Raw genomic sequence first — 25,150 nt, 5'->3', positions numbered from 1 at the left:
ATAAACTATATTGCTATCACAAGGGATGAACAATATCCCCTGTGATAACATGGGTGGTGACAGGCCCTCTTTATGGAAAGATCTGGGTTCTAAAATAGAGTGTAGCATAGGAAAGTTTTGACTGCCGGCCGCAGGAAAATCGCAAAACGCAGCAAAAACGTGCTTCATTTTCCCGCAGCCACAGTAAATGTAGGCAAGTGTACATGAAGCATTACAGTAGCAAGTGCCAATGGTGGAATTTCCCCCTCATTTTGGGATAAGAACAAAAGAAAAAAAATGTTGTGCTGCGAGTTCAACTTTAGCTATCCCCCCCCGTCCCAAAATCCTTCTTCAATGTCAAGCTTTTTTTGCTTAGTTTTGCCCTTTACCATTACACAAGAAAGCATTTTTTGTCTAGATACTCAGCAACAGCACTCACCTCACTGGCTGACATATTTTTCACTTGCTCTGGTTTCAGTTCTGCAACAGAATAAAAACATTTAAAACCAATTAAAGTAAAACCTATTAAAGTCAAGCATTAAAATGGTTGTAAATTCCCATAGATTAGACCTATAAGTAAGCCTATATTAAGGTTTGTACGCCTTTTAGGACATAAATACTGTATTAGTAGGCGATGAGGTCATGGCCGCATGCGCTCTGAAGGAAGGCCACCCGTGCCGTTCCTTCAGAGCCCTGTGCCGTAACCGCAACACAGCCGGAGTCAGCGGACCCGGAAGGAAGACGGGTGAAGGAGGATGCGGCCTCCAGCGGTGACATTGCATCAGTGGAGGGCTTTGTTTTCAAGCAAGTTGCATACTAGCACATTATGGCTTTACTTAAGGCTGCATTCACATGTCAGCGTATTGATCGCGGGCAGAATCGCCGCGATTCCGCCTGCGATACGGAAAGCATTGCAAATCGCGGGACGCATGTGCGTTGCCCGTGATTTGCAATAGCACCCCAAATGCTGTGCGATGTTGCCGCGATTTCCGCCTGCCGAATCGCGGTAACATAGTGCAAAAGAAAATCGCGGGACGCATTACGCCCAAAAAAGTACAAGAGCTTCTTTGGAGCGTAATGCGTCCCGCAATTTTTTTTCGGCAGGCGGAAATCGCGGCAACATCACACAGCGTTTGGGGTGCTATTGCAAATCACGGGCAACGCACAGGCGTCCCGCGATTTGCAATTATTTCCCGACCGCGGGCGGAATCGCGGCGATTCTGCCCGCGATCAATACGCTGACATGTGAATGCAGCCTTACAGGTCAGAAAAAAAAAATAATACTCAGCCTACAGTTTACATCCTCTAAAATAGAATGCTCTGATTCTATATCATAGCAATTTTGAGAAGACATCACTCAATAACAATAATGAAGATACAAAGTACGACATACCGTTTATTTTTACATCATCAACTATTGCACTGTTTGTGTGAATTTGCTAAGAGAAGGTCTAAGCCCCTATCTCTTGTAACATCAACAAGCCAATAGAAAACTAAGTGGGACTCCGCACAATTCTATAACCACATATGTAGATCAACATTTCCAAAATATTCATATACCAATCTTACTTTTAATAAAAAAGCAGCATTAGAGCCAAAAACAAGCACAAATATGTACAATGTCATGTCAGCCTTGTAAGAGCCAAAACTGCTTAGGTACATACCTCTTATAGGTCCAAGTGCAGCATCTTTAGCCAGTGCAGTTATATCACTGCCAGAGTATCCTTCAGTCTGCCTAATAACAGAATTAAACATTAATTTAAACACACAATACAACATAAATAAATAAAAAAAAAATAATAATAAAATAAATATTATATATATATATATATATATATATAAAATGATAGATCTATCTATCTATACACACACTATATATTTATTTTCTTCCTGACTTTGCACTTTAAATCAGAACATTGGCATTTAATCAAAAGCTACTTGCACAGACAGAATACAAGTCACTGCACCTACCTGGCCATCTGAGCCAATTCTTTTTGCGTCAGTGGGTTCCCTTGCTTGCTTAAAAGGTTTTTTAAAAGCAGAAGCCTTGTCTGTTTAGGAAAGACATTTCAGACCAATTAAAAGATTGATATGTTTGACACATTTCTTTAGAAACAAACACAGACTTGAATATGTCCCTGAAAGCAGGGCCTTAGTGCCGGTTCACACTATTGCAATGACAGACATCGCATGTGATTCAGGGCGCACTGCTCCTAAAATCACATGCGATGTCTGTGCAATGCGAATTCAGCCATACAGTTTGTATAGCTGAATTTGCACCGTAATCGCAGTGAACTCGCACAAGACCCTTTTTTCGGTCCGCAGCAGAATTGGATCACATGGTGGTTCACACCAGTGCGATCCGATTCCTGTGCGAACTGTCAGATCGCACTGCGATATGCGATCTGATCTGGGGGTGTCGTTAACTTTGAATTGACACCTCCAGCGATTTGCATATGGCAGTGTGAACTGCCTGTGCTGCGAATGCGATGCGGGAACACGCAGTAGATTCACAGTGTTCCCGCATCGCTATAGTGTGAACCAGGACTTAAAGAAAGCCAAAAGATAAATTAAAAAAAAAAGAAAGGAAAAGCCTAACAGAACATTCTGCACTGTAAGTGTCAGTTCACACTGTTCCGACTTGTCAGGCGACTTGGTCACCTGACAAGTCATGCTCCATTCTGTGCAATTGGAACCGTTCTAATAGGAGCGACTCAAGTCGCTCCGACTTAGAAAAAGGTTCCTGCACTACTTTTGGGCTAAGTCGGAGCGACTTGCATTGACTGCCATTATTTACTTCATTAAGTCGCCCCGAAGTCGTGCCACCCTAGTGTGAACCGACACTAAAACTGGCAGTTCGTGGAGATGGAAGCATTTTGATACAATGGTACCACTTTCAAAAGCATACATTGTATACCACTGTATATTACGGCTCTCTAATGTGTAGCAACTAAAACTTTTTCATTTGTTCAGTTTGCCTGGATTAACATCAGTATGGCACAGGAATGCCTAAAGAAGCCAAAATAATTGTGTGTAAGATGTTACACAATACAACTACATTTACAATTATAAGCAACACTTCTTGAATGGACTTTGATACAGATCAAATATTAATACCTGCTTTTACTGTTATAAGCACGATTTTTTCTTGTTTGGAACAGATTTCTCAAAACAACAATTACTGATTGTATTACTGCCCCATGCCTGCTGATAGAATAGGAGAATACATTTATATTTCCACCCATAAAACCTTAAAGTAGAACTAAAGGCTAAACTTTTTTTTAGTTTTGGATAGAGTAGAGAGAGATTAGAACACCTGTCAGTTTTTATTGCTGTCTGTGCCCCTGTAAAGGAGATTTACCCTCTCTATTTGTCCTGTTTACCATTATAAGTGAAATTTAAAAAAAAATCTAACTTTTGGGTTTCCCCATTAAAGTAATAGAAGGGAAATCTTCCAATGGGTACACTAGTTTTGGTCAGCTAGGGGTCCCAAGGAAATGACTTTAATTTTCAGGGATTTCCTCCCACTTCTGGTTTGGCTATAGGACAGAAAGGGAAGGTAAATCTCCAAAATGGGACATAGTGAAAAATAATCTGACATGGGATGGGGCTATAACCCACCCTTGCTCTATCCAAAACGAAAAAAAAAAAAAAAGTTTTGCCTAAGTTTTGCTAATACTACTTTAAGTGTAAGGCCCCTTTCACACATGTCCGTTCCTGCTGATGGACTTTTCTCAGCGGGGATCGATCCGCCGATCCCCACTGAGCAGGCGGATGACAACTCTGTGTGCGGAGACTGAGGTGTCAGATCCCCGCTGTCCTCTATGGGGGAATCAGATGAGAACTGACCGCCTGTCCATTCTCATCCGATCCGCTAGACAGATGGAAAAAATGTTTACCAGATATGTACATTTACCAGAGGAGTGTGTAAATAAATTCAGCTATTAGATATATATTTTTTCTTTACAATGTGCTCGCAACCTATCGACTACCTTTCAACTGTATGTTGTCAATCTCTTAATTTTGTTAGTTATCGCATTTAAAAAATAAAGTTGGCATTTTTTACTTTTCACTAAAACATACCTCTTCATTTGGCAATGAGACATAAACCCTTTTTGTGAATCGTCTGTGGGAAAGAAAAAAAAAAAGCATTAGAACATGGAAGACAGACAGCAATACATCAAGGTGAGCTTTTTATGTCTTGCAATCAGGTAAGCAAGGTAACAGTGCTTCAGCAGACAGTTTAAACATCTCTACTGGTCACCCAAGGCAAGCATTTGGCCCATTATCATCATCTGAGATTTCCACTTCCTGCCCTTTTCTTTATGATCCGAATTACAACAATGCTTTCAATTACAAAAATATTACTTACAGTAAATGATATCCCTTTTTATTGAAAAGGGCAAAAATTGACATTTCTAGGATACCTTCCTCTGTTCAAATAGATATGTTGAGAGTGCAAATGTGAAAAGATCGAACAGAAATAATTTAAGGGAACACTTGCATTATCACGTAAACGCAGTGCGTTATGTGGGAAAGTAAACCATACAAGAGGCTTTTTCACTTTATGTCAATTCATAGGAAGAACATAACTCCATCAAAACACAACAAGCATTTATCTAAGCAATAAGCCAAGAAGCACATGCTCCTTTCTGCTTTTACAATAAAGGGTAATTGGGAGGCAACCAAACATCAGTTGGGCTAAAAGACCTGAAATCAATTGTATAAAACAACTTTGCCAAATGTTTTTTTAAGTTTCCCTATATGGTCACATCAAAGTGTTTTTTGCCCAAATATTTCATATTCCCTATATGTGCCATGTTTTACCATGTATCCTGTTCTCTTTGCATTGCTTCCTTTGTGTGAAATCCCTGGTGATCCTGCCAACCCCCCTGCTTTCCTATTTCAAACTGACCACGCCAGGCATGACAGTACATCCATCTCAGCGTCGTTCGTTTTCTGGCTGTGCTGGGAAAACAGCCTTCCTGTCCTCCAATGGTCAGACTTCTGCTGACACCACCCCTCTCCCCCCCTGCAGTGATTTATGAGCAAGATCAGCGTACTACTGTTTCTCCACCTCCACCTCTAAGCCCCTTATGCCGCTGAGAACCAAGATTATGATCAATTTAAAAAAAAAAAAAAAAAGGAATAAGAGGTATTTGGAATATTTTGTATATTTAAACACAAAATTTTGCTTTTCATTTTAAACAAAGTGGGTTGTTCTAACAAATAAGAGTTCACATATACTTTAAGGTAAAACATTGAATGTTCACTTGGTACCTGAGAACTGCGTCATCCAGCTCTTGAGGTCTATTAGTAGCCCCCATGACGAGGACTCGATCATCTCCTCCAGACTGTACCTAAAATTTGAATTTAACAAAAAGAGATATCAGTGAAGAGCTGTATATTGATTTATCCAGGCAGCAGTAGCACCTATAGGCTTAGACTCCTATACAAGACTGCTACAATAAATGTTGCAGTGTTAGATGCGATTTGTAAGAGTTTATAAAAGTTTAGAAGGTAGAAATTTCATTTGGGCAGAAAATAACGTATGGGTCTCTTTCTTCTAGCAATCCCAATGACCAATGAAAAAAAAGACACGGATTCACACAAAATAATGGAGAGAACGGCACCAGTGGTAATGGAGAGGCTAGAGAGCTGTCTGAGCTGGAGCAAGGCAGACAGAGGGGCAAATCTGTCATAATGTGCAAATACTTTTAGAAGACATTTTATAACCACTGGCAGTTTAAGTGAATAACATTGATTTTCACGCTAAAACAGCATCTGAAAGTCTGTGGGATATATTGGGCAGTAAGTGAACATGTTGTCCGTGAAGTTGATGTGTTAAAAGCAGAAGAAAATGGGCACGTATAGGATGTTTATAGGGCTGCATAGCCACTGACTGTTCGGGTGGCCCATGCTGATCTGGGTCCACAGTCAAAAGTGCCTACAATTGACATGAGCATCCAAACTGGACCACAGAGCAAGGAAAAATAAAAAAGGTAGCCAGGTTTGATGAATTAAGTTTCGTTTTACATCATGTGGATGGCCAGGTGCATGTGCATTGCTTACCCTGGGAAGAGATGGCACCAGAATGCAGTAAGGGAAGAAAGCAAGTCAGCAGAAGCAGTGTGATGCTTTGGGTAGTGTTCTGCTGGAAACCTTGGGTTCTGCCATTCTTGTGGATGTTACTTGACAAGTATCTCCTACCTCAACATTGTTGCTGACCAAGTACACCCCTTTGTGGAAACAGCATTCCCTGATGGCAGTGCCCACTTTCTGAAATATAATGTGCCTGCCACACTGCAAAAATGGTTCAAGAATGGTTTGAGGTGTTAACTTTGCCTCCGGATCGCAATCCAATTGAGCATCTGTGGAATGTGATGCAAAAACAAGTCTGATCCATGGAGGCCCCACCTCGCAACCTACGGGACTTAAAGGAATTGCTGATGGCTTGGTGCCAAATACCACAGTATACTTCAGTGGTCTAGTGGCATCTATGTCTCGATGTGACAGGGCTGTTTTGCTGGCATTAGGTGGGTAGTCTATGCTATGCTTACTCATACGTTACAGCAAGAGATGTTGCCCTTCCCTACACTATAGTTGTACTATAACTTATCCCGGCTATTTATACCATTAGCCTTTCTTTAACCACTTTAAGACCGGAAGGATTTGCCCCCTTAATGACCAGGCCCCATTTTGCGATTCGGCAATGCGTTATTTTAAATGGACAATTGCGCGGTCGTGCAACGCTGTACCCAAATACCAAATAAATTTGGTGGTATTTGATCACCTGTGTGATTTTTATTTTTTGCGCTATAAACAAAAAAAGAGCAACAATTCTGATGAAAAAAAAATATATATATATATATATTTCACATTCTGCTATATAACATTTTCAAAAAAAAAAAAAAAATTTAAAATTCAAAAATGTTTAACATTTTAGGCCAATTTGTTTTCTGCTACATTTTTTTATTTTTTTTTACCAAAAATATCGCAATAAGTGTATTTTGATTGGTTTGCGCAAAAGTTATCGCGTCTACCAAGTACAGGAAAGATTTATCTCATTTTTATTGTTTTTTTTATTTACTAGAAATGGCGGCGATCTGTGTTTTTTTTTTTGCGGGACTGACATTGCGGCGCACAGATCTGACCCCCTGACATTTTTGACACTTTTGGGGGTACCAGTGACATTACTACAGTATGGGTGATCAAGGGGTTAAATATGAGCCTAGGGGAGTGATTCTAACTGTGGGGGGGGTGTGGCTTGTGAAATTACCATAGAGACATGTGATCCTATATAGAAGGATCACATGTGATCATTTCAGGGAAGAACGGTCGGCTATATTTACAACAGCTGACTGTTCTTCTCTCAGCTGGGGGCGTTCGCGGGTGTCGGGCGGCAATCGGAGCCGCCTGACCCATGCATTGGCTTCCCCGCTGCAGAGTAGGGGTGGCCCCTAGCTTCCTGTGAGCGGCCGACATAGACCTACGTCGGTTTGCGCAGGAGAGCCACCCTGCCGCAGTAAGAAGGCGGCGGGTGGTCAGGAAGTGGTTAAAAGGATAAATAGGCTTCGAAGGTTACCCAACAAGCGCTTACCATTTAGGTAAAAGGAAATACTTACTCCATCAAACTCAATCAAAAATTCTGTTTTTAATCGCCTGCTAGCATCATGTTCTCCTTCTCTTCTTTCACATAAAAGGCTATCAACCTCATCTGCATGGGGAAACAGAATTCAAAAAGTAGAATTAGAAGAATACGATTTGCTAAGATTTTTTAAGTTTGAGTAGTTAGCAAAAGCAAATTTCCTTTTTTTTTTCCCTACTAAAAGCACATCCTCTAGATCTAGAACACTGTACCAGGAGGAGGCCCAAGTAACATCTTTTAGTAAAGTTTCACTCTGCCACCAGAGCCTATAGACCAGGCATCACTAAATGGTGGACCAAATGCTGGACCGCATCACTCTCCCATTCAGACCACCGCAGTCCCACCATTTAGGAGCCTTTTCTTCCCCCTGCCTTCGCTCTGTAATCCTCACAGAGCTGACAGCGGGAAGCGGGACAGTTCTGGATGGAGGGCAGAGCTGCCCGAGGTTAAGAAGCAGGTGATCAACACCGCCTCCATCCAGACAGCACAGCATGTTTCCCTCCAATCTGTCTGTGTAAGGTAGGACAGTAAGGGAGGGGAAGTTAAATCAGGCTGCAGTGATGAGGCTGGGGACATAAAAGTGGGGGGAGCCAAGGACTGGAATGTGGGGGGGGAGCCAAGGACTGGAATGTGGGGGGGGAGCCAAGGACTGGAATGTGGGGGGGGGGGGGGGGAGCCAAGGACTGGAATGTGGGGGGGGGGGAGCCAAGGACTGGAATGTGGGGGGGAGCAAAGGACTGGAATGTGGGGGGGGGAGAGCCAAGGACTGGAATGGGGGGGGGGAGCCAAGGACTGGAATGTGGGGGGGGGGGCCAAGGACTGGAATGTGGGGGGGGGAGCCAAGGACTGGAATGTGGGGGGGGAACCAAGGACTGGAATGTGGGGGGGGGGAGCCAAGGACTGGAATGTGGGGGGGGGGAGCCAAGGACTGGAATGTGGGGGGGGGGAGCCAAGGACTGGAATGTGGGGGGAGCCAAGGACTGGAATGTGCGGGGAATGGTGTAAATAGGGGCAGAGGACATTACTGTTAATGGGGGTTGATGTTAAGGAAGTGTGAGAACACTACTGTCACAGGGGTGACGGGGGATGATGTAAAGGGACAGCTAAGGACACTTATCGAGAGAGGATGTTGATGTGAAGGGGGAGGGGACTGTGATGTGCAGTGGGGACCGAGGACGCTGATATAAGGATGGGTTAAGACCTGTGCATGTGCATTAGATGCACACGTCATGGGCTGCACTACCCGCAAGAAACACAGAAAGAAGTCCTTTACCTTTTTTTTTTTTTAAATTGCGCTGTACTAAGCTGCATGCTGCTGCAGCAACATGCAGTTTGGCGAAAGTGAAAATGCGCAACGGTAATGACATGATATTCGGACCTCTGCTAGAAGAAAATTTTACTGATCGGACCTTGGTGAATTCTAATTCAAAACCCCTACTATAGACATTCCCGAAATTTTGCTCCGGTAACAAATTGCCATAAAATGAGGGAAGGGACATACTTACACTACCCATGCCATGGGAGTTAAGGAAATTTAGGGAGTACTGGCAGCATAGTAAGAGAAATATTACAAACTATACTATTAAAAACGTATACTGATTTTTTTTATTAGTATATAACCAAATACAAAATATACTTGCTTTTGTTCATCATAAATTCCACACTGCTCTGCTGTACATACTGAGCTGTGCAGTTGTTAACACTTAACCGCTTCAATACTGGGCACTATTAACACGGTACCCAAACTACATTTTTATCATTTTGTTAGCACATAGAGATTTCTTTTGGTGGCATTCAATCACCTTTTTTTTTTTTTTTAATCTTTTGCTAAATGAATTAAAAAAAAAAAAAGAGTGAACATTTTGAAATGAAAAAAAAAAAAAACATTTTTGTTTTCTGCTATAAAATGTTGCAAATAATTTTTCTTCATAAAATTTAGGCCAAAATGTATTCTGCTACATTGCTCTGGTGAAAATAACCCAAATCAGTGTATATTATTTAGTTTGTAGGAAAGTTATATAGAGTCCACAATCTAAACTAATGGCCTAATATTTCATGAGGCACCAAAAAGGCCAGGACAATAAAATACAAATACCCCCAAATGACCCTTTTTTGAAAGGTAAACAGTCCAAGGTATTTTAGTAAGATGCATGGCAGGTTTTCTGAAGTTGTACCTTCTTCATTTTCCAAAAAATGAGTAATAAAAAAAAAAAAAAAAAAAAAGAAACAAACATTTTCACAATTTTATTTTTACATACTGTCACCAGTGCAGTGCAGTACAGTATATAACTGGCTTGGCGGTGATCAGGGACACTGACTGGTCAGAGTATGAAAAAGAAAAAAAAAAATTTTTTTTTCAATTTTTACGATTTTTTTTTTTTTTTTTTTTTTTTTACACACACACACACACACATTATGATTAGTTATAGCAGTGAATTCCATTGCTATAAGTATTTTACTGAATTAAACTGATCTATTCAGTTTGGTTGTGATTAGCTGCGATTGGTCAAAGATAATCAAATGGTACAGATGGGCTGAAATTGGCAATGTCTGTACCATGGGATCACATAGGCCAATTACAGCTAGCAACACAACTGTATCCAGTGGATGGCATGACAGGAAACCATCCACTGTTTACAACTGGCATGTGACCTGTGATTGGTTACAGGAGGTCACATGGTACCGGCAGCGAGCTGGTACACTGATCAGTCATCGGCTGTGTCCACTGGACACAGCCGGTGATAGATCGCACTTTCTGAGAGGATGTCATACGACGCCCTGCCCTCATTCTGCTATAGGCTTGGTGGGAAGGTGTTAACCACTTTAAGACCGGAAAATTTTCCTGCTTAATGACCAGACCCTATTTTGCGATTCGGCACTGCCTTACTTTAACGGACAATTGCGCAGTTGTGCAACCCTGTACCCAAATAAAATTGACGTCCTTTTTTTCCCACAAATAGAGCTTTCTTTTGGTGGTATTTGATCACCTGTGCAATTTTTATTTTTTGCGCCATAAACAAAAAAAGCGACAATTTTGAAAAAAATAAAAAAAATAAATAAATAATATTTTTTACATTCTGCTATACAACATTCCCCTAAAAAAAAAAAAAAAAAAAATGTAAAAATCAAAATTTTTTAACATTGTAGGCCAACTTGTTTTCTGCTATATATTTTTGGTTAAAAAAAGTAAGCGTATTTTTGATTGGTTTGCGCAAAAGTTATTACGTCTACTAACTACGGGAAAGATGTCATTTTTATTGTTGTTTTTGTTTTATTTTTTATTTTTATATACTAGTAATGGCGGTGATCTGTGTTTTTTTTTTTTTTCCAGGACTGAGACATTACGGCGGACAGATCGGACCCCTGACATTTTTGACACTTTTGGGGGTACCAGTGACATTACTACAGTAATCAATGCTAAAAATATGTACTGTTACTGTAATAATGCCATTGGCAGGGAAGGAGTTAACAGTGTTGGTGATCAAGGGGTTAAATGTGACCCTAGGGGAGTGATTCTAACTGTGAGGGGGTTGGGCCTGTGAGATGACTATAGAGACATGCAAAGCTATATAGCAGGATCACAGTCTCTGATCATCTCATGGAGAAGGACGGACGGCTGTGTTTACATCAGCAGTCTGTCCTCCTCTCTCTTTTTTTTTTACACTCTTGGCTTTAGGGTAACAAAGATCTGGGTAGCTTTAGAGCCACCCAATCACTTTGATGGGACTCTAAAAAAGGTGCTGCCCCCTCTACATTGGCACCCACTGTTGTTCCCAGGCTCTCCTGTTTCTCAGAGAAGCCAGAGACTGGTAAACTGAGCAGACTTTGAGAGCAGGAGGTGCACTCCTGCTTTCAAAGTCTGCTCAGCAGTCGGTTATTATGTCACTTCTGGGTGGTCATTCTTTAGCTACTGTAGTCAAAGATGCAGTTATTTAAAGAAAAAAAAAAAGTCTGGGGGGAAAAAAAAAAAAAACAGTGGATGCAAAAAAGGCTACACACCCCTGTTAAAATGTCAGATTTCCGTCATGTTAAAAAAAAAAAAATATATATATATAAACTGTACAACTCAATTGAAAAACAAACAAATCTTTTTTTTTTTTGGGGGGGGGGAATTTGGAGAAAATATGGCACAACATTGACATTACCAAGAACTTGATGTCTGTCCAAAATTGAAGAAAAGACAAGAAGAAAGCTGGTCAGGAAGGCTGCCAAGAGGCCTTACAGCAACATTAAAAGAGGAATATATGGCAAGTACTGGCTTTGTGGTACATGTGACAACAATCTCCCATATTCTTCATATGTCTGGGCTATGGGGTAGGGTGGCAAGATGGAAGCCTTTTCTTACAAAGAAAAACATCCAAGCCCAGCTAAATTATGCAAAAACACTTCTGAAGTCTCCCAAAAGCATGTGGCAAAATGCGTTATGGTCCAATCAAATCAAGGTTGAACTTTTTGGCCACAATTCCAAATAAAAAGTTTGGTGCAAAACCAACACTGCACATCACCAAAAGAACACCATACCCACAGTAAAGCATGATGGTGGCAGCATCATGCTTTGGGGCTGTTTTTCTTCAGCTGGAACAGGGGCCTTAGTCAAGGTAGAGAGAATTATGAACAGTTCCAAATACCAGTCAATACTGGCACAAAACCTTCAGACTTCTGCTAGAAAGCTGAACATGAAGAGGAACTTCATCTTTCAGCATGACAATGACCCAAAGCATACATCCAAATCAACAAAGGAATGGCTTCACCAGAGCTCAGACCTGAATCCAATTGAAAATCTGTGGGGAATTGGAGAGAAAAAAAAAAAAAATTCTGTGGGGTGATATCAAGAGAGCAGTGCACAGGAGATTCCCCTCGAAATCTGACAGATTTTGAGGTTTTTTGCAAAGAGGAGTAAAGATGTGCCATGCTGATACTCATACCAAAAAGACTGAGTGCTGTAATAAAATCAAAAGGTGCTTCAACAAAGTATTAGTTTGAGGGTGTGCACACGTATGCAACCATATTATTTTAGTTTTTTTTTTGTTTTGTTTTTTTTACTTCCCTCCACCCAAATGATTTCAGTTTGTTATTCAATTGAGTTGTACAGTTTATAGGTCCCATTAAAAAGGTAGAAAAAGTTGTGAAATGATTTTACCTTTTTCTCATTTTTTTTTACATCACCGAAACCTGACATTTTAACAGAACAGGTTTGTGTAGACTTTTCAAATCCACTGTATTTTTTAGCTTCTGTTAGAGACAATTGAGTACTGTCTGTGATACTTTTTTTATTTGCACTAACATCCAATTTTTCAGGACAAGCTTTCGCGGTATGTCCCCTTCATCAAGGTCCAAGCAGTACTGATTCACAAAAGTTTTAGCAGAACAGTAAAAAAAACAAAAAAAAAAAGAGAAAACCCAACAAACAAATGTACCTGCCAAAGGTAATGATGGCTTAGTTTCTGTTAAAAAGCATATCCAATAAAAACAAAAATGTATTTTTATAAAATGTAGGCCAAAATGTATTCTGCTACATGACTTTGGTAAAAACAAAATCCCAATAAGTATATGTTAATTGGTTTGTGTGAAAGTTATAGCATTAACAAACTGATAGAATATATCTGTTGTACGGATGGCCTCATTTCTTGAGGCCCTTGCCAGGACAGTACAGTTCCCTTTTTGGGAAGTTGTAATTTTGTCTATTTTTTGGGAAAATGAAGTAAATGTTTTATTTATACATACGGAACTGGCAGACCAACTGGTCATGTGCCTCAAGTACCTCTGTGATGCGTCCCTGGATGTGGCCCCTTTGCTTCCCAACCTCTCCATCTCGACAGTAGTGTTACGCCAGGTTCTATGACCCGATTGTTGGCCATGGCTTTCTTAGACATATGGGTCCCAAAACAACTTAACCTTCCAAGGTAAGCAGCTCTTCAGTGCCATCCTGGATTACATTACCAAGAACCTTACGGGCAGGTAGAGTACTTCTCCCACAACCCATGAAAGGGAAGGAGCCGTGATGCAAACTGGAACTTAGTCTCTGCACGCAGGAAGCTTTTTTTTTCGTTCCTCAGGCAGGGGATCCAAGGCTCCCGCGGGGGACACCAGGTGCTGCTGGCTAGTCAAGCATGCTGAGCCCATGGTCAATTCCAGAGTGGTTGCTTTTTGTTGGTTCCTGGAGTGGTGGACTGCTTTCCAAAAAATGGGTCCACTAACTGATCCTGTCGGGCTACAAAATAGAATTTCATTCATATCTGCCAGACAAGTTCTTTCCTTCCAATTGGTGGCCTTCCTCACCTTGCTTGCAAGCTCTTTCCTACAGGACCTGCTCCTTTGGGGCATGATAGCCCAAGTACTGGAACCAGAGAAAGTTGGAGGTTTCACACCAACCCATTTGTGGTTGGGAAGCAGGCAGTCTGCCAATACCGGACCTTTAAAGGCCCCACATTGCTTTGTGAAAGTACAGAGGTTCAGGATGGAGTACATCTGGGTAGTGGCCTCTCTGCACAGAAACTTCCTGGTCTCTATGGACATCAAGGGCATGTACTTACACGTTCCCTTTTCGGCCCTGCATCAGGGCTATTTGTGCTTTGCTGCCGGCGATACCCATTTTCAGTTTGTGGCACTGCCTTTTGGTTTTACCATATGTATAATGCTGAAGGCCACTATTAAAGCAACCTGGGCTTCCATAACACCTCAGCAGTGCCACAAGCTGATTGCCCGCATGCCTGCGCCGCAATAATGCAGTAATTCATGCAAAAGGAGCCCCGACCAAGTATTGAGTGTACACTATACTGTACATGGACATACCTTTCAGTAAACCAACATTTCTGTATTAAAAATCCTTTAATGGTCTCCTGGAATATTTTAATTTTCTGAGATACAAAATTTTGGATTTTCACTAGCAGTAAGCCATATTTATCAAAATTAAGAGAAAGAAATGCTTAAAATATATCACTTTGTGTGTAACACATCAATATAAAATACAGGAGTTTCACTTTTTGAATTGAATTACTGAAATAAATTAAGGGCTCTTTCACACAGGTGGACCGTTTAGATCCGCCTGTCCCGTTTTTTTTTTTTTTTTTTTGGGGATCTGAACGGTCCCCCCATACAATCCCTATGGGGCATCGGATGTCAGCGGAGACATGTCCGCTGGCATCCGATCCGACAAATCTGGACGGATGGAAACCCTATTTTCCATCCATCCAGCGGATCGGATGAGAACGGACCGGCGGTCCATTCCCATATGATTCCCCCATAAAGATGTATGGGGAACTGACAGCTGTGTCTCCGTACACAGCGCGGAGAACAGCTGTCAGCCTCCTGCTCAGCGGGGGATCGGCGGATCGATCCCCCGCTGAGATAAATGGAGTCCGTCCGACGGACAGACAGTGTGAATGGGGCCTAACATTTTAATGACATTCTAATTTAATGAGCTGCACCTGTATTTTTATTTCTGTGCGTTTTAACAAAATATTACATAAGCAACTGACGTTTGCACAGCCAACATAAAATGTCATCATCACTGCAACTTATATTTACTCTGGGGAGGAAATATTTTTTATATGGCCTTATGCACTTAGTTGCTTTTGTCAAAATTTTGACTTTTTTTTTTTTTTTTGCACCCAGAAGCACCAGCACTGTATACAGCTGCTCATGTAAATAAATGGCTGTGCATGGTTGTACGTTGATACTCCGGCAAATAAGCAAATAGTGTATGGGTGTATTCCCGGAGAAATTAATGCCTTTATGTCAGTACTGGAATATACCCATCTACATCTGTGCACAGCCATTCATTTATATGGGCAGCTGTACACATTACTTGTGCTTCCTGGGTATGGAAAAAGGTCCACATTTTACAGTGTATATCTTTTTTAAGGAGTTTGCTGTATCAAGTGAGGCCAGTGCACAGGTGTTGAGTAGATGGTCTTTAAGTTGTGCAATAATTTGTGTTCTTCTGAGATTTATAGAGGTGGACTTCCCCGGCATCAATCTGGTTTGGTCCGGGTGAATGATCCGAAGAATCACTGTGTTCAAGTGTCTGGCCATCATTGTGAGGATTTTATATGTATAGTATAGTTTATGTTTAGCAGAGCTATAGGACAATCGGCTTAGGTCAAAAGGTTATCTTTGAAAAAATAATGAAATTAAAATCCAATGTCCCAAATTTGTATGTAATCCAACAGTGCGCCCTGGTGATCTTCAAAGTCATATCAGAGTTATAGAAATTCAGCGAATAAGCCCTTTTTCGTATGGAAGACAAGTTCCCCTGGGGATAAAAGTTTCATGTCAGTTAGAGAAAGGAGAATTGAACAGGCCAAGAAGGGAGTGAGATGCTTTTGATAGCACAATCAGTTGGGTCCTTGTCTGGCTTTGGTATGAGTACTACCGTGGCAGAGTATATTGATGTCGGCAGCCTCCCCTCTCAGAATGCATTTGGGTATACTTGGGCCAAAATCGGGGCCACAATATACAGACTATAAACCTCTAATGGAAGTCCATCAGGCCCAGATGCTTTACCCACAGCCAATGAGGCTATTGCCTCTCGCACCACATCCTCAGTGAAATCACCGTCTAGTAGGGTGATTTGTTCAGCCATCACAGATGGGAATTGCAGGTCACTCACATACATGTCTATCTCATTATTATATTAGGCTTTTTAATCGTAATATACCCGTTGATGCTGCACATAGCTGGCGCCCCCTTGCATTTGTTTTTGTAATTATAGAGAATAGTTCCTGTCTCAGTAATTTTAGAGAATAGTTCCTGTCTCAGATGAAGCTGCCTACAACACCCTTCCTATGGGATTTTTATTAACTCCTTATGAACATTTTATGAACTACCGATGCTACACAAGTGTATCTTCATATTTATCTTGGGGGGTAGAGGCCAACTTATGTGGATGGTGCATTAGCATTTGTTTGCCCCACAATTTCATTTGTGGTTTGAAAAAGGAATAAAATCTTATCTGAAATCTGCAAAGAACACATACATCAAGAGCCAACATTATTATTTACTTTAATTTCTGGCTTTGCTGGTGTTAGAACACATATGCTGAAATCATTATAAAAGCAGTTGATGGCAAATTGAAAACGTGAACTACTTACCAATAAAAATAATAGATGGCTGGAGTTCCCTTGCCACCGAAAAAAGTGCCCGCACTAATTTTTCCCCTTCTCCTACCTGGAAAAAATATATATATGTAGATTTATAAAAATAATACAAAAAACAAGACCAAAGAGCTGGCACTAAAAAGCAGGTTGCATCCTTGGTCATCTTTTCTCCATGAAGCACAAAATAAGTAACTGCATTATTTACATTTTTTTTAATTTGCACAGATTTTAAATCTGTATTTGTATTAATTGTAATTAAAAAAAGTAGGTCATACAGGCTTTCAGTTTTTTTTTTTTCAAATTACTAAATTAATATTACGCATACTATCAACATTGCCAAGTAGACATTTGAATATATTATGTAAAAACACAAAGTCTTTCCTGGTGTTGACGTTAAGGGAAGCAAAGGCAATTGTAAAATAGCTCAACAGGGAGCTATTTTATCACCTCACCCTTTCCCAAAAATGATAAGCCATGGCCAACATCTAATTTTCATAGAAGTTATAGTTTACCAATCCCACCAAATCCTCAGACAGTCATCTTCAGGCTAAAGCTATCTTAACTAAACTTGGGTTTGTGTAAATGGAAGAGTGGTTATGGTTAACATCAAATCAACAGTGTAGGTCAGAAGGTTTGAATCTCTTTGGATGTCATCCAGCAAATGCAGTGAGATTCAAAACTCTTCAATACCCCTTCCATGACTAGGTTAGACCCTATTTTGTCTGGAAAACATAGCAGCCCGCCCAGTCACATCCTTACAATACAAGCTATACTTTGACTGTAATGGAAGTTAGTAAATAGTCGGTACTTTGTATGGTTTCTCAGTGTCTAAATTAGAAGACTTTATTGGTAGGTGCTATAATTAAAAAAATTAATATCTATGAAGCTTTAGTATGAACTAAAATATGCTTTCCCTAGAAGAAAAATGGAAATTGATTTGTATTACAGCAGAAGAAGATTGTAAAACAAACGGTCAACAAAATGATTAGCTGAATGCCTGAGATCGTCAGCACATTGACCAACATAGACTAGAACTGCCCACACCTGTTCTTGCTTCATGCTTTGTGGGGGGGGGGGGGATCATATGGACATCCTGTGTAATCAGCTGCTCAAATACTCCAAGGACAGAAATGTACTTGTGGTGCAAGATATCCTCAATGATGAATCAAGGATGCATTTCATTGGGAACCAGCTAAGGATGTGTCCGAAGACTGGAGAAGAAGCCCTGGTGTGAAAGATTCAGTCAGAACAGTCGAGTGTTACCCTAGAGAGGACCCCTTTTTACCCTCTCCATATCCCTTTTACCTTATCTCCTTTTCCCTATTTGTAACTAAAATGTCTAAAAGTCCCACATTAGAATCAAGATACCCCAAACAGAGCAAATTTTACAGGTGGCAACACAGATAACAGTTTGCATACACTTGTTTTATCATCAATGTGAAAAAAGCAGACATGTAACTATTTAACCACTTCAGACCCGCGCTATAGCCAAAAAACAGCTACAGTGCGGCTCTGATGTCCTGAGAGGGGATCCATGGACATCCTCCCGGAACCACGCCACTCCTGCATGCCCCCTGGGGCGTGCATCCAGCGTGGTCTGTGATTGCTGTAAAGGGCCAATACCAGTGGCCCTTTACCATGTGATCAGCTGTGTCCAATCACAGCTGATCACAATGTAAACAGACATGCCGGTTATCAGCAGTACTTTCCTCAAAGGCAGTGACAGCATGAGGAAAGGAGAAAGGGACATGTACACAGATAATCAGGGCACTGATTATCCAGTGCCGCCTACGAGTGCCTATTCGTGCGGTCTCATCAATACAGCCTCATAAGCGCACATTAGTGAAGGAGAAAAATTACTACTATTCGAAATTTTAAAACAGAAACTAAAAAAAGCAAATTTTTCCCAAAATGTTCGGTATTTTTTTGTTTGTTTAGCAAAAAATAAAAAACCCAGTGGTGATTAAATGCCACCAAAATAAAGCTCTATTTGTATGAAAAAATTGGTAAAAATGTCATACGATTACAGTGTTGCATGACCTCGCATTTGTCATTCAAAGTACGACAGCGCCGAAAGCTGAAAATCGGCCTGGGCAGGAAGGGGGTGAAAGTGCCCAGTATTGAAGTGGTTAAAGTAGAAATAAAGGCTTTTTCACATTTCAGATAGAGTAAGGTAGACTTCTAACCCCTGTCAGTTTTATTTTTGATATATTTGAGTCCCATTGGGAGAGATTTCCATTCACTTCCTGTCCCATAGAAGAAAATCCATCCATAGTGAAGCAGTGTTAATTTCGTCGACTAAAACGTTTTCGTCGACTAAATTAACACAATTTTAGTCAACTAAAATACGACTAAAACTAAAACAATTCAGATGACTAAAATACGACTAAAACTAAAATGGCATTTGAGTCTTAGGACTAAAATACGACTAAAACTAAAATGGCATTTTAGTCAAAAGACTATAACTAAAACTAAATCGAAATTTGCTGCCAAAATTAACACTGGTGCATGCTCAAAGCTTAATACCATAAATAATAACATATTAGATTTTTCACTCCAGGACCAGCAGTAGTATATAATGAGTTTGGAAATTGTAGAGAAATGCTTAATAATGCATTACAAATTACAATTGAACTACACCCATTCGATTATAGATGACTAAAATTAGTTTTAGTCGACTAAAATATAGGACGTTTTAGTCGACTAAAATGTAGGACGTTTTAGTCGACTAAAATGTAGGACGTTTTAGTCGACTAAAATGTAGGACGTTTTAGTCGACTAAAATGTACTGGAGTTTTAGTCGACTAAATACGACTAAAACTAAAACACTTGCAGAAGACTAAAATGGGACTAAAACTAAAATGCCATTTTAGTCCTAAGACTAAGACTAAAACTAAATTGAAATTTACTGCCAAAATTAACACTGTAGTGAAGGAATCCCTGGTTGTCTTTAGGGTCGGCAGAACTAGCGCCACCATGGCAAGATTTCCCCTGTATTTATGTTCAGGGTAAAACCCAAAATTTGTTTTTTCTTTTACTTTCACTTTTGGTGATAGTGGTAAACATCACAAATACTCTCCCTATTGGGGGCACAGATAGCAATAAAAGCCAGAGAGGTGTTCTAATCCCTCTACTATTAAAAAAGTTGTACCTTTTGTTCTACTTTAATCTATTCCATTTTTTATAATGTGAATGTCAAAAAGTATGCGTTTTCTTTTTTTAACAATGTTCAATAAAAAAAAAAAAAAAAAAAAAGAAAGATACTTGCATATTTGGAAGTGAGACTTGCTGCACTTATATTGAAAAATGTTGCATTTGATTCAGCGGCCACTGCTTTTGCCTGAAATAAAAATATAGAAAAACATCAAGAAAATGTAAAGTTAATCCAGGAGAAATAAACTTACAGTAGAAAGGATTTCTCACCAGCATAGTCTTTCCATTTCCAGGAGGGCCAAATAGCAATAACCCTCGAGCAGGAGCTCTGAGACCAGTGAAAAGCTAGAAGCAAAATAGGGCACAAACATTAATTTTCTTCAAAAATAAATTTACTTTCAATTAAACATTACCTAGCAGCAATAAACAATTGTTTAACAGAGAAATTCTTCTTTGCACAAGAACATACCCTCCTATGAAAAAATAGAGTGTTCATTCATATATGTTGAATTGGGAAATTCTCACGTTTTAAATAGTCTTATCACACTGTTAAAAACAGTTCCTCCTTTAACAATAAAGTTATACAAAACAAACAGGACATGAGAGAAATAGGGATTGCCAAAGCTGACCTAATTGTGAAACTGCTAGTTGACGGTTATGCTGGCTTTGTACTAATAATTTCAAAGTCCGTTGGCTAGAAAAAAGTACCAGTAGAATGCTAAGGTGGTACCAATATTCATGAATAGGATGAGATACATACCTGGAAACTACAGGCCGGTCAGTCTATCAATAATAGTTTTGTAAAATATTGCAGGGAATAAGAGACCATATCAAGAATTTGCAGATCAGAGTAACATTATTAGTAACCAGCATGGATTTATGAAAGATGGTTTTTTGCCTGACCAACCTATTAATCTATGAGAAAGTGAGCTGTAATCTGGATAGATGGCCTGTGGATGCAGTGTATCTAGACTTCTCAATAGCATTTGACAAGGTACCCCATAAATGCTAAATCCACAAATTGAGGTCTGTCGGTATTGACCATCGTGTATGTACCTGGATAGAAAACTGGTTACAGGCGCGCATTCAGTATATGGTAATAAATATCTTCTGAATGGTCTGCAGTTATAAGGGCTCTATCCTGGGACCAATCCTATTTAACTTGTTCATAAATGATTTAGAGGTTGGAATTATTAGTTCAGTGTTTTCTGATCATACAAAGCTTAGCTGGACAATAACTTGGAAAAAGCAACTTTAAAAGAAGACCTTGATAAAGTAGAGAAGTGGGCAAATACATGATAAATGAGGTTCAATGTAGGAAAATGTAAAGTAATACACTTGGATGCTAAAAATACGAATGCGAGTTACACACTAGGTAGAGAATCGAGGATGAGAAACATCTGGGGGTCATAGATGAGGACAGACTTCGCAATAGCATGCAATGACTAGATAAGACCAAAGTTCTACCACTTTACAAAAATCTGGTGCTGCTGCATCTAGAATATGCCCTCCAGTTCGATTCTCCAGTCCTCAGGAGGAATATGCTGGAACTGGAGAGTCTCTAAAGAACGGCAACAAAACTAATAAGGAGGATCTCCATTACGAGTAATGATTACAAACATTAAGCTCAAGGGGGGATATAATCGCAATATACAAAAATCTTAATGGCGATTCCAGTGTTTGGAGTATTCAGTCTCCGGTCACTCAAGATGACACGTGGCCAACTCAAAGTTGGACAAGTAGCGGTTTACACACACAACACAACACACACTGAACTGGGATGTACTAGTGTCTTTTTTCAGCCTTACCAACTAGGCAACTATGTAACCAGAAATGGCAAAAGGACCCCAATAAACTGGATTTTGTACTTACCAGAAAAACCTTTTCTTGGAGTTTGTTGAAGTACATGGGAATTCTTAAGCTTTCCGATTATACTGCCTGCCCACAATAGACCCTGACCAAAAACATCCATTGGCCTGCAGCGGAAAACCCTGCCGACAACCATCATGCCTTTGTAACAAAGTATTGGGGGAGAGCCCTGTGTCCCTCAATGGACTCCAAGAAAGGCTTTTACAATAAAAAACAAAATGCTATTTTTCTTTATCGTCCACTGAGGGACACAGGAGTTCTTATTATTCTTATACATAGCCTGTGTTTGCTACATTTTCCTGCTCTAACAGGCCCAAGAAAGACAATAGAAAGCCAGGGGCTGCTTGAGGGTCTAAAAGCCATCTGCAGGACCTAACACACAAAGCTGGCATAAAATAAGGCCTGAATTTTCACCAGAAGCAAAAGACGAAGACCAGGTGGAAAAGCAGCACGATGCTGAAAAGAAAAGCAAGAGCCACTCACAGCTTTGTGTCCATTGACAGGCACAGGTAAGATCTGATCCTGAAGACCAAATGTTTAGAAAGTCTGCCTGAGTCACCTAAAGACAGTGGACAGAGAAGCCAGAGTGCTTATACAGGGTCCGTCCACAACACAAGAAAATCAGGCTCCCGAAGAAGCGGCTGAGAAATAAGACTCTCAGTACAAAATCACATCCAGACAATGGAGGGAAATTTCCTTTTTGTAAAGCAGAGGTGGACAGAAGGACTCCTAGGAAATAAAAAAAAGCGAGAATGTGAAGTTCTGACCAAGATATGATCTGAATTGTCTTGCTGCGACAAGACTACACACTACAGATTCCTTTCTGGTATGCCACAGTGGCATTGTCCAACTAAATACGGATCAGACAAAATCACCTGCAAAGATACTGCCAGGGTTACTTCATTAAATCATGCATGGCAACGGGATATATATCGAACTTAACTGATGAGGACTGGGATGAAGGGATTCAGCAGTACCTTCCCCTCATGATCTCTGCTAGCTCAAATTTATACATAGGCTTTATAACACCCCTCAGATTCTCAGCTGTCTATCATACTGCTGATGAGTATTGCCCTAAATGAAGTGGGAAACTTTATTCATATGGTCTGGTCCTGCATACATATACAACACTTCTGACTTCATGATCAATGCAGTCCTGCCCCTCTACAAGCTTACATATATGGGGCGTAACTTTTCTTTAAAAATTTGATAAAATCTGGTCAGCTTGAGTGGAAGCTAGGAACCTTACCCTCCTACTTTGAGTACACACATTCTCCTCTTGGGATATTAGGCTACCTCAATTTATGGTCTTTTGGCTCTATTTCTGGACCGCCTACTGATCCTACTTTCCACCCTTCCACCCCTTTCCCCTCGGTCTTATGCCCATCCTTTCCCTCCCTCTATCCCCACCAGTCTTTTCTCCTTCCCCTTTTCAACTCTCCTCCACCCCAACCCTTTCATTACTTAAGGCTAGGATGCTGTAGGATATGATGTGGCATTCATATAGCAGCAGGGGACGGAGTGCGCATGTGATGTCACACCTTACCTCACGGCCCGGCAGGGAGAGAGAGCCTCGAGATAATCAGCAGCAGGGGGTGGGGCGCACACACGACCTCATTGGATGCTGGGACGCCCACGGTCCCAGCAACCAATTACTGCTGAGTGGTGGAGATGTGTCAATTTATACTGGCGGCCCAATGGTCTGGAAAGAAGCGTCACTTGGTCTGTGTTCGGACTGCGGGCCCCCATTTAAAGACTGCTGTTTTATATTATTCTGCAGCCAAAAATATATATTTTTTTTTTTAGGGTGCTTAAACATCTCAAAAGTGTATCACTCTGTACAATAATTTTAAATATACAGAATAAGCACACCACATAACAAAAATGCTTTTGAAAGAGAAAATATTCTTTACCGCAAGATCCCATCTCTCATTCATCCCTCTACTGGCAAAAAGGTATTTAACCCTAAAGACATTGCTAATGCCATTTAGCTCATTATATAATCTGCAAGCAGATCCCTCTACTACCACTCCAACCAATGATTCCATTACAGAATTTCTACACTCCATATCTCTGCCACTCTTAACTCAATGGGGCTGTCATCTCTTAACTCTCCATTTACTTTGCCAGGGATCGAAGGGGTTGTCAAAAAACAACCACACAATATATCGCCTGGACCTGATGGTTTCTCATCGGAGTACTACCAAAATTATATAGACATTTTAAACCCATATATATTACCGGTCTTTGATGCTGCTGTGGCCCAAGCTTCCACCCCACCTGAAATGCTGCCAGCAACCATAGTTACATTGCCTAAGCCTTGAAAGGAACCATATTAAATGTGGATGTCAAAATATATGCCAAATTGTTAGTAAATAGATTGGCAGAATTTCTACCACGCCTTGTGAAACATGAGCAAGTGGGTTTCATATCCGGAAGCCAGGCTCCAGATGCCCCCAGGAGGATGATTAACCTTATTAGTGTTGCAGCTTTCTCTGCTTCTCGCGTTAGACACAGAGAAGGCATTCAACAGGATAGATGTGTAAATGACCGCGCTACCCTAATAATTTCCTGTGACAGTATAAATATAAAAAAAATAAAAAATTATAAAAAGTGCCTGTGCAATCTTATAACCAATGCTCATATAGTACCTTAGTAGGATGGATAAACAATATATTACTGTGAAATACCGTGATACCTCTTAAAGTGCAACGTGCTGATAATAAATATACTGTAAAATATACCACTCAAGAGATAGATAAATAGATATAATAAATATAAATGTCCAATGCAATCAAGTCCATAAAGTGAATACAAAAAAGATTGTGCAAAAAACGTGCTCAAACACTGCCGGTGTGGGGATGAAAGTGCTGCGTGCCGGTGATCCTTGGGTTCTCACTCTGTGCCCAGGGGTAAGGTAGCACACTTACCGGAAGGTGTGGATTCCAATGGCATACGCCAAAAGGAATCGAAATCGCTTTGTCTGCTGCTCCTGTATATCGATAGGTGGGTGGACGGTCTCCTTATGGATATAGGTAAGCGTTCCGCATGGAAGAAAGAAGGTAGAAGCTCCTCATAGTGTAAAAAGGTTTTTCCTTTTATTAAACTTCAACTTCATAAAATCAAATCAACATCAATCTTCCCATACAGCTTCCAAGAATAAATCCATAAAAACCCCCGATCAGTGATGCAGACTTTAAAAACACTCCAAATGTGGTAAAAAACACTCCAGATAAAAACGTAAGGTGACACAGCAAAAACAAACTCGACCCAAAAAATGAACTGTGGGGTCAATATGGTAATGAGAAAAGCTCTTAGAGCTCCTATGGTGCCTCGCGGCTGGGATACCTCATAGGATGCTGGCTGTAACCGCTAACTCGCGCCGAACCCGGAAGTCGGAATC

The 25,150-nt window shown here is 40.4% G+C and overlaps 2 protein-coding genes across 2 annotated transcripts in view; both read right to left on the bottom strand.

Moving 5' to 3' along the window:
- The window catches only part of HNRNPU (heterogeneous nuclear ribonucleoprotein U), a 458,517-nt gene that overhangs the window by 91,743 nt on the left and 341,624 nt on the right, over positions 1-25,150 (bottom strand). The window lies entirely within an intron of this gene.
- Positions 1-25,150, bottom strand: part of SPAST (spastin) — a 118,090-nt gene that overhangs the window by 8,786 nt on the left and 84,154 nt on the right. Inside the window, exons 8-16 of the mRNA XM_082248942.1 lie at positions 20,149-20,223; positions 19,990-20,065; positions 16,720-16,791; positions 7,605-7,696; positions 5,260-5,339; positions 4,063-4,105; positions 1,951-2,030; positions 1,644-1,714; positions 419-459 (exon numbers count right to left, since the gene is read on the bottom strand). Coding sequence (XP_082105068.1) covers positions 419-459; positions 1,644-1,714; positions 1,951-2,030; positions 4,063-4,105; positions 5,260-5,339; positions 7,605-7,696; positions 16,720-16,791; positions 19,990-20,065; positions 20,149-20,223 — 630 coding nt within the window. The remainder of the gene's footprint in view (positions 1-418; positions 460-1,643; positions 1,715-1,950; positions 2,031-4,062; positions 4,106-5,259; positions 5,340-7,604; positions 7,697-16,719; positions 16,792-19,989; positions 20,066-20,148; positions 20,224-25,150) is intronic.

Source organism: Pelophylax lessonae (genome assembly GCF_965119305.1).
Source record: "Pelophylax lessonae genome assembly, chromosome: 3".
In the NCBI taxonomy this organism is placed as follows: Eukaryota; Metazoa; Chordata; class Amphibia; order Anura; family Ranidae; genus Pelophylax; species Pelophylax lessonae.
Note: the sequence above shows the minus strand (reverse complement) of the source record. Positions and strands in the feature narration are given on the sequence as shown.